At 43.6% G+C, this 10,577-nt stretch overlaps 1 protein-coding gene across 1 annotated transcript; it reads left to right on the plus strand.

Moving 5' to 3' along the window:
* Positions 1–1,940: 1,940 nt before the first annotated feature.
* rgmb (repulsive guidance molecule BMP co-receptor b) lies at positions 1,941–10,282 on the plus strand. The gene is made up of 3 exons (XM_075468086.1): positions 1,941–2,449; positions 6,152–6,699; positions 8,024–10,282. Exons 1-3 carry the CDS (start codon positions 2,332–2,334, stop codon positions 8,780–8,782), a joined length of 1,425 nt encoding a protein of 474 aa, XP_075324201.1. The 5' UTR covers positions 1,941–2,331; the 3' UTR covers positions 8,783–10,282.
* Positions 10,283–10,577: the final 295 nt, after the last annotated feature.

Raw genomic sequence — 10,577 nt, forward strand, 5'->3', positions numbered from 1 at the left:
ATTTCCTCACACATGGAGAAACACACATGCAGACTTCTTCACAAGTGAGATCAGAGACTTCTGGTACAAACAGGAAGCTAATATAATCTAATATGAGAACCTGCTTTGGTTGGACACATCATCTCCTTTGGCCACACTTACTGTGAAACCCTCACGAGCTCTATGGTGTGTTTATTTTACAGATACAGTCGGGATGGAACAGGCGGCCTTGACCAAACTTATGGCCAGAAGTAATTTGAGTGTGCTGAAACTGGGTCCTGCCAGAGTGAAACTACCCGACTATGACTCATATAAAAGCACATTAACTGTCAGCACAACAGTAACTGTCATGGAGACACTGACTTGTCGACACACACGCACACAATTGTACTTAAATTCTCACACATAGACATAAACAAGTTGAGCCAGGGTGACACAGTTTGGCAAGATGCAGTTGGCAGCAGAGGATTAAATTGAATAATCTTGAACGTATTCATGCAAACGCTGAACAGACACAGTGAAGATATGCGCAATATACTGTGAGTAAAAGATTATCTAGAACTGTTGATGCTTTGGCGCTTACTCTAAAATCTGTCCAGACTTGTAACGTTTATTAGACAAAGTGACTTTGGCTTGGGCTCAATTCCTTGCAATAAAAACTTATGAAATGCATCCTGAAGTTATTCATTCATGATTTATTGTAGGTTGAGAGAACGATTGGCTGTTTTGCATATATTCAGTGTGTGTCATTATCTCTGGGCAGTGTTTGCTTTGTCTGCTTACCTTGTACTTTTGGCACTTCTGTTCATTTGACTGCAAAGATTTACGACAGTTTCAGAGTTAACCGTTTGCTGTCAGTCTGTGTTGTCATGTCTGTACTGTCTGCATGTCACATAGCTCCTATAATCTTGTGTGAATCACTGTATCTGCTCACAGTTTTTTTTTTTTTTTTTTTTTTTGCTTTTTCAATAATTTCGGTCAAGAAATAAACAAACTGAAGAAACCAGCAGATGAAGGATGACGCGTATTTTCCATCTGCAACAGATTTATTCGGATTGAAGTTTAAAAATCAAAAGGTTTCATCAAATAACTTAAAACAGCAACTTAAAATGGAATCACTCACCAATTAATAATGTCTCTCTCCACACATCGAGCTCATTTGGCCAGTGGTTCAAATACATCAAAGGGTTCATACAGCAAATTAGTATCATGTCAGAGGGGAGACACAGGGATTCGTCCCACATTAACAGTTATGAGGAGTGTGAAGAGTCTCCAGTTAATATGAAATCTTCAGAATGGGAAGTTATTTTAATTTGACTATTTTGATGTCTTATTTTGTATAATTGTAAGCTCGTGATGCAAAATCCGAAAAACAACAAAAGATCATATGAAAAAGAGCGATTTCAAGCATTGCATAATCTTTTATTTATTTTTGTTATACTAAACAGTTTTCATATTGATATAGGCTCTATTTACAATGCCAGAGTGTATAGACTATATAGTTTTAGAATGATAAAAAAAAGGCTCATTTCTAATGAGCTCACAAAGTCATTTCCACTAGGAGCATTTTTACATAGTGGCATGTCCCCAGTTTCTCAGAATGCAGCATCGGACCCCTCCACTTTTCTTCATTTTTTAAAAATGTCTTTATCCTATCCTTTATCCTTAGGTCACATGAAAACGCTAAAAATGTTCAGTTTTTTTCTTGATCAACGTTAAATTGCCAATTAAAATGGCAACACTCTAACTATCAGAAATCCATTATGTTCTGTGATGCACTCTTTGATACAAGATCATCATTACATCTCCGAGTTTGTATAACTTTTAGGCTGCCTCGTCGTCCTATTCCGTGGTCTTGTCTCTCCGTCTAGTGGTAGGCGGGTTTTCCGCCAGCAGGGTTCGGTTGATTCTCTATTGATTTGCTGGAGGGGCAGAGGAGGAGGAGGAGAAAGTGAAATGGGAGGAGTGGAGGAGAAATCCCGGCTTGGTAAGGGAGGGATGTGATTGTGCGTGTAGGATGCGAGAGGAGAGTGATCATAATCAAAGCAAAAGTCCGGCCGCCGAGCTAGAGAGCGCTCTTAAATCACATGGGGTGTGGAAAAAAGTAAAAGTGGCGTCGAAGTGACTTCTGGTCGCACTTTGCTTCCCCTTCCCTCTTCGCCTTTCCTGCCCCTCCGCCCTGCATTCCGCGGAGCAGCTGTGTTTTCATGCCCCTGCGCACCCGAGGAGGCGAGGAAGGAGAGAAGAGTGAGGAAGAAGAGGCAGAAGGAGAAGTGGGAAGGCCTGGACACCACCCCTCCTCGCTCCTCGGAGGTCTGTCCACTCTCCCCTCCTGGCCCTGCATGGACGGGGATGGGGAGAGCCGGATGCTGTTGCCGCGGGGCTGAGCGCCTCGCTTCCCCGTCTGTAGTGCGCCGCTTCCGGCCACTGCTGTTGCTGATCATCGTTCTCTGCTTCGGTGCTCATATAGGTAACTTACTCGCACACTTTCAACACTACAACAACACGCGTGCCTCTCCATCATAGTTGCGAGGATTTTGTAATTTTACGCACTTTTTTTATTCCATTTCGCACTCATTGCAGCGCGCCGCACCAGTTACAGCCTCAGTTTACAATACTTCTTTTTCTGTCTGTAGCAGTCGGTAGCGAGCAGATATAGCCACTTTCTTAGTTATTAAGTGTTTGTAATCATCGTGTGTCCGATCCTTGAGTTGGGCCCAGTGCTGCCTGACAATGGCTCTCTCCAAAGCGGCAGTGCAGCAGTTTGAGCACGGATCGAGTTTCTCCTCCTCTCTCCTGGGCCGTCATTCTCCTGTCTGCCCCTTAATAGCTCGTGGAGGAGGAGAACAGAATGGAAAAACTCTTCTCCCGTCCATATACAACCCAGATCTATTCCATAGAACATAAAATATAAAACAGTAGTTTGCAGTGCTGCCGACTGGAAAATGTGAAACGGTGTAAATCCTAATCAAACCTAATGTGGAGTACTTGAATAAAATGCTACAGAAAAAGAGTGTTATTCAAAATATATGAAGCTGTCCCATCTAAGAAATAAAAGTAGATTAAAGGTCCCTTAAAAGTCTGGCAGTTTTCTCATTATTATATTGGGTGCCTATCTTTTAGTCATCGCAGAAGCTCCTAGTGTAAGATGAATGCTTCAGATGTGCTTGATTTATCTGAGAGCCAAATGTTAGAAAAGCTTATTGACTAAAATAAAATGAATTTATTGTCTGGCTGCTTGGACATATTGATTCACTGCCTTCTTATTTGACACTGTTTGCTGGTCGTTTTATGTTGTGTAAAAGCTGATATTTTTGCATCTATTGCAGAAAAACAATATCCGCTTTCCAGAAAAAAGCAATCGTTTTTTTTTTGTTTTTTTTTGGCCGCGTCTGTGTGTTTCTGTGTGTGCAGGGGGTCAGCTGTAGTGGCGGCTCTGTTTGGCAGTCACACCTCCAGTAATTAGGGCTCAGGCAGCAGGACAAAACTACCTCTGCACACAGCCTGGTGGGAACAGACATACCCACTTCACATTAAGACCCTTGCGGCACCTTCTGCCACACGTGCGTCACCTGGAAGGAATTTGTATCGTTTAAACCGTTGAGGCAAACAAAATCTTTTATTTGCTACAACTTGTGCACGTTTAGGGTATTTAGACATATGTCATCAGCTGTCAGCTGCATGGGTCTGTTTCGGACAGGAGAGCAGGACTGTCCGTTGTTCAGTCGGGCGCATGCTGTGGTGAGCTCCTGTGAAGCTTTTGCATCTCTAAGCTTAGAGGACTATTTGTGTGATTTGAGCTCAGAATGTGAGAGAGTGCACACAACAAGGTGATCAATAAGCACTTCACAAGCCATTCCCTTGGCTGAGAGATGATCCCAGTAGATCCTTTTCTGATGTTGGAAGATCAGAGAAGTTGGGGGCAGCTAGATTGGGAGACAAAGAAATGCTAAAACCCAAGCCTGGTGGATCTTTTGACCTCTGTCTGATGGTGAAGAAGGTGCCTCAGGATGCGGGAGGAGAGGGGGCGAAGTGACTAGGTAAGGGGAGGGGGGACCGGCCAGGGACCCAGGCTGAGAAGGCTGAAAACAGGAAAGGGGCAAGGGATTTCAGCTCGGAAAAAACAAAGACAGCAGATGATGTAGGGAGAAAAAAAACGGAGGAGGATGGAGTGAAAAAGAAATGTTGATATAGAACATAAATTTTGCACACTGTGCTCACTACTATTGTGTCTCCATGAGAGTTTTACCACCGAGGATAATACAAACAAACAAAGCTTTGAATGTGTTGAACACATTACTCCCTCACACGAGGAGTTCTTTATTCTCCTCCCCATTCAGTATTCATCCCCTCAGTTCAACTTATTTATATGCATAGAATGGATTTTCCTCTGAAATTACAGCTATGAATACTTAAAAAGATCACGGAAATCCTTGAGGACCAAAAGTAAGAAAATTGTGCTTTAATATTGAACATCGTATAGTCGGAACTCAATTAATCGCCGCATGAAAATTCTCTCTTTGCTTGAAACACTCACGGGAAAGCTTGAATGTGGAGTCAACTATGCAGCCACACAATGGGACTTGGCGTAAATCCCAGTAGGTGCTCGTCATCAGCAAAGTTTGGACCTTTACAAGTCTGAGGTTTAAGCCTGTGTCTTTCTGTAACAGGGTCAGCTTTCTTCTTGCTGTGTCACTCTGCTGGGAAAAATGCTCCTGAACAGGAGCTTTAGTGTGTTTTTCGAGCAGCTCATGATCCTGATACCTTATGAAAGAAAATAAACTCACTCTGATTAGATTGGGAGCAGTATTTAGGTGCGGCAGGCCAGATAGGAGGGTAAGAGGGAGGCTGTTGGTGCGCCGGTCAAAAGACACAATGTGTCCTCAGTGCTCAGACAGTCTGCGCAGTGGTGGTTGGTGTGGCACTCAGCCTGTGTGTGTATGTGTGCGTATCTGTGGGTTCGTGTCAGTATTTAACAGGCAGGAGAGAGATTCTGAAGCGTGGTGTGAGTGGGGGGTCTGTACCTGAACCCTGACTTCTAAAACTCAGAGCATTACTGCCCCCAAATGGTAGCACCCAACACCTTCACGAGCCTACAAAGGATTGAATGTGCTCTTAGCTTTTGGCTTTTGTGTATTTGTTTGTTTCGCGGTAACTCAAGTGTTGGTGTGACACTGAGGGAATCGGAGGATTTCAGTGAAGAAGAACCGTGTCCTCTCTGCTTTTGCTAGGCCATTAGGAAGTCATACCACCATCTGAAGATCACAGACTCTGCGTTTAATGGAAGCACAAGCAGCGTTCTTTTTTAGATCGCTCGTTGTGTGTGTGTGTGGGTGTTTGTGTGCAGCTGCCCACACACTGCAGAGCCTCTCTTTCTGGCCTAATCTAATAGGAGCGCGCTGTGACTGATGCATTAGGTCTGGTCTCTAATCTCTCTCTGGCTCTAACTCCCTCTTTCTCCCTGATGATCAGTGATACAAAAAGGCTGATTTGACCCTTGCTCCATTCAGAATTGTAGAAACAGATAAAAGATCACGGACCATTTGATACCAAGAAATCTCTTCCAGACGGGTTCATGGTGAATTTTTGATCGTGTGTTTCCTCTGCTAAAGCTCAGGATCTCAAACAGTACCTTACTGACCTTCCTCAATAAATAGGATAAGCTTCACTAAATCATGGTAATGGATTTGCATGCGCAGCACACCTGCATCCTCTTTCTCCCTCTCACTATAGTACTGTATGTTTTATGTGCTTCTTGGCTGTACAAGCAGTATTATCTCATTCCTTGTGGGAAAACTTGCTTCATCTTTCCTGTCTGGCTGCTCTTTGGTTTATTACTCTTCAGGTTTATTACACTCACAAAGCGGCACTGCTGATTGATCAGGATTTTCAATCAGCAGCTGGTTCTTTTTCTAGTTTTATTATGTTGGACTGTAACAGGCTGGTACCATTGTGTGTTTAAGATCAAAGCGTTCCTCACACAGTAACCTTAGCTGTCTCATTTGAGTGCACAAACTTTCCATTTCTAGTAAGATCCAGTTCAGACTAGTTCAAAGCTAGACAGACATCTGTGGTAACTTCTACTTGGGTTCTGCTTATCAGTCATGAGCTACTATGATCATTTTGTATTTACTTATTTGTATTTCTGATTCTATCCATGTGTCCCCTTTAGGAAAGTGTCAGGTGGCAACCCCCCAGTGTCGTATTCAGAAGTGCACCACTGACTTTGTCTCCCTGACCTCCCATCTGACACCTGCCGTGGATGGCTTTCACACTGAGTTTTGCAAGGCTTTACGAGCGTACTCGGCCTGCACCCAGAGGACAGCCAAGTCCTGCCGGGGGAACCTGGTCTTCCACTCGGCCGTGCTGGGCATCTCAGACCTCATGAGCCAGAGGAACTGCTCCAGAGACGGGCCCACGTCCTCTACGCACCCAGAGGTCCAGCCGGAACCCTGCAACTACCACAGCCGTACCCAACACGCCCACACACATTCCCACGTGCACACACACTCTCACTCTCACAGCCACGGCCATGGCCACTCTCGGCCTGGATACCTGTTTTGCGGGCTGTTTGGGGACCCGCACCTGAGGACATTTAAGGACAGCTTCCAGACTTGTAAGGTGGAGGGGGCGTGGCCTCTCATTGATAATGACTATCTGTCGGTGCAGGTCACTAATGTTCCTGTGGTTCCTGGCTCCAGTGCCACAGCAACCAATAAGGTGAGAACTTTCAAAGAGGTGGAAGAAAGGGCTCCCATTAAGATTGTTAAGGCTAAAAGAGTTTCTTAAGTGAGAACAGTTGATGTAATTAGGGTTATTTGTGTGTGTGTGTGTGTGTGTGTGTCTATAATGACCTCTAAGTTGCTTTTCTGTGCTACAGAAATCTTATCAGTGTGAAAGTGGAAAACACCCTCGCTCTATTTAACTCTCTCTTTCTGCCTCATTCTGTGTGTCACCCGCTCCCACAGGTGTGAGGCAAGCAGCCTCGATCTTGTGACTGTCTCTTGTGACCGCAGCAGTGTTGCAAACCTAACTTGGTTAATGGCTGCGTATAGCCTGACCGCTAATAACGTGGAATGAGATGTGTGAAAGGAGCCACTGTTTACTTATGAGTGCGTCTGCAAGCATTTGCGTGTGCATGCGCGTCTCATAAGTTCATAAGTGGCACTCCTTGCACTCAGCTTAAAGCACTATGTGTGTTAAAAGGTCCCTGTGCAACAGGAAAGATACTCATACACATATATGCACAACACTAAATGGATGATGAGCCACACAAGGTGATCTTTGTGGTGTTAAAGAAACGATGTTGATGTTTCCCCTGATGATCTGCACTCTCTGGATCAGTCAATAGCTTTAATTATTAAAACGCATACACACCCATGCATACACTTAATCTTACACACAGACATAGACTCACACACAGTGAGCAAATAGTAGATTTTCTACACTAGAGCGGAAGGTCTGACCTTGTGTCAGAGGTGGAGCAAGTTATTAGTCACGACTATTAGGGACACACTCTCACACACACACGCACACACACACACACACACACACACACACGGTCTCTTATATACACCCACATTAACAGCCCTCCAGGCTTAATGGGCTGCCAGGCCTCATTCCTCACGGCTGTCATGTGAACAAAGCAGCCATTCACCGGAACTATGATGCTAGTGCTAACCGTAATGCTCACACCACACCCTGCATCCACCATTGCTTCCACACACACCGCTGGAGTGTGTATGCTTCTGTGCTCTGTGCTTGTGTGCTTGCATTTGTCAGCATGTTTTCATAGCTGCGTGTCAAATTACAACTTGTTAAAAAATCATTAAACCATTTCTTTCAATTTTGTGTGATGAGTCAACAACGTGTATAATATTTACGTGTGTGTCCCTTTACATTACCCCTCCTGCCTGTCTTGTGAACTTTTTCATCCAATTTATTGATCAATATATAGTCTAAAATTAGAAGTTTTTGAATTTTCTAACCCAAGAATTTGGCAAAAGATATAAATGATGAACACACTCTTCCTCTTGCTTTGTAGATCACCATCATCTTCAAGCCTTATGAGGGTTGCACAGACCAGAGGGTCTACCAGGCTGTCACAGACAACCTCCCCGCTGCCTTTGATGATGGGACCGTGAGCAGTGGAGACCCAATCCACACCTCTGTTGGTGCAGATGGTGCAACTGGGAAGGTCCGGGCTTTGTGGATATCTGAGCGCAGCCCCGGGCGCCACGTGGAGCTGCATGCTGGCTACATTGGTGTAACTGTAATTGTTCGCCAGCTGGGGCGTTACCTGACGCTGGCGGTTCGGATCCCTGAGGAGCTGGCGCAGGCCTATGATGCCACCCAGGACCTGCAACTCTGCCTGAATGGCTGCCCCAGCAGTGAACGCATCGACCAAGCGGGGCATCTTCCCCTACCGCTCTCTCCTCCAGCTCTTGGCCTGCAGCTACAGCAGCTGCGTCGACCCAGCTACTCCTCACAGACACAGGCATATCCCTATGGTGCCACGCACGTATTTGGTGTGGAGGGGGCAAAGGAGCGCTGCAGGGAGCAGCTGGACGTGCTGGACATTTACTTCCACTCCTGCGTGTTTGATCTCCTGACCACCGGGGACGCTAACTTCACAGTGGCAGCGTACAGTGCTCAGAAGGATTTGGAGAGTCTTCATCCACACCGGGATAGATGGAGGATCTACCCCCGCGGCTCTGCCACCTCCAACTTACGCTCTGATTCTCAGTCTATCAAACGGCTTGCTGTGCTCTTGCTATGTGCTGTGAGCATTGTTTTGATGTAAGAATGTCAGTCTTTGTGTGTGCCTGCATGCATGTAGGCTTATGTGTGTGTGTGCACTAGAAAGAGTTTTGGGAGTTTTTTTGCTGAACACTGATACTGAGCACTGATGCCTCTGTCATGCAGAGAGGAAACAGCAGGCTGGACAGTTACTAGAAACTGGAAGTGTCTTTTTTTTAAGAACTAACAAGCCCCCTAGTGGGGAACAGACTGGCAACACTAACTGCATTTACCTGGTAGAGTCAGAATCATAGAACGCAATTGACAATGACACAAATCTTTCTGTGTGGGTGAATCAACTGTAAATAGTTGTTGTTTTTTCATCAGTGCACAGTGTAATGGTGTAGAGTTTTTTTTTTTTTTATTTTTTTTTTTTAATGCCATTTGATGTGACTTTTTTTAATACCTCAGACAGAGGATGTTTGTTTTAACAAAAGCACTTTATTTCAATTGTTTTTTCACAAATGCCAGTCAGTGTTTCTTCTTTTCACGTGCTGTTCTCCACCAAAACCCACAACAGCTCACGTTTTGTCAATGTATTTTCTGGTTTTTGCTCCTTTCATAATAGAAGTCGGTTGAATTCATTTTTGTTAAAATGCCTTCTTCCAGCGGTCTCAGCATCTCATTTAAAGTCAGTCAATGTGAGCTTTTCTGTTGAATGTATTTGGTATATTGTTGCAGCAAATGCCATCAATACTATTTTGTTGCATTATGATTTCAGCTAATGTGTGTGTGCTGGTGTTTGGATGCGTCATTGGTCTTGTATGGGTTGATAAATGTGATTTATTTTTACAAGTCACATTAAGGGTATTCCCACCTTTTTGCCAAATTGCCGTATCTATACAGGCTCGTGTTTGTTACTCACCAGATGCTTTTTTTTTTCCGTATAATTTGAGCCAAAGACAGAAAATGTATGTTTTTTTTTATTATTTTTTTTTAAGAACAAATAATTCAGAACTCACCACCAAACCAGCACCGTTCTTCTTTTTTTTTTTTTTTTAAATAAAACTTGCTAGTGTAGACTCCCTTTCCTCAGACAGAATTGGCTGCTTGTTGGAATACATGTGGAATATGGCAGATAAAAACTCTAAATTACACAGGAAATGTCATTACACTGCGCTCCAGTGTGTCATGTGAATTTGGTGCCTGGTAGAAATTTCAACCCTTTCTAAAGTAGCATTCTGTATAATTACACCCACTTTGTTTATCTCAGTTTTTGGCATTGTGATCTTTTAGATCATGTGTGAGTGTTGGTTTGGTGACGAGTGCCTGGTCAATGTTGAAACTCTTAACTTATTTATGAACGTAGTGTCCTGTAGAGGAAGTTAAGCTCCATATTCTTGCTGTTGGATAATAATTTAAAGAAATGTCAGATGTGATTGTACTGCCACCTAGTGGTATTCTCTTGCTATGTCAGTGTGTGCTCAAAAAAAAAAAAAAAAAGGATTGGAGGAAACAAACTGTGTGCCAGTGTTTTATTTTAAAAAAAACAATAAAGTGAAAATGGTTCATGCTTACTTTTTTGTTTATTCATTTTACATTGGCAAGAATTTTAAAGCAAAAAATTGGATACAAAAAAGGCTGAATTATCTTTTTGCGTAAAATTCCCAAAAAGCTTTTGTTTTGTTTGTTTTTAGTAATCTAAGGCATTTATTATTTAATGCGAGTGTAGCTTTACACACATTTTCTTACAAAAGCGCAGGAACACAAAGTAGGAGCATTAAACCACCTGTCTGAGGTTGGGTTTCGATCAGATACCAGGCTTGGCCCCACAAACACAGTCTGTTTTCAACTGCCAC

Source organism: Odontesthes bonariensis, chromosome 6, assembly GCF_027942865.1.
Source record: "Odontesthes bonariensis isolate fOdoBon6 chromosome 6, fOdoBon6.hap1, whole genome shotgun sequence".
Classification (NCBI taxonomy): Eukaryota; Metazoa; Chordata; class Actinopteri; order Atheriniformes; family Atherinopsidae; genus Odontesthes; species Odontesthes bonariensis.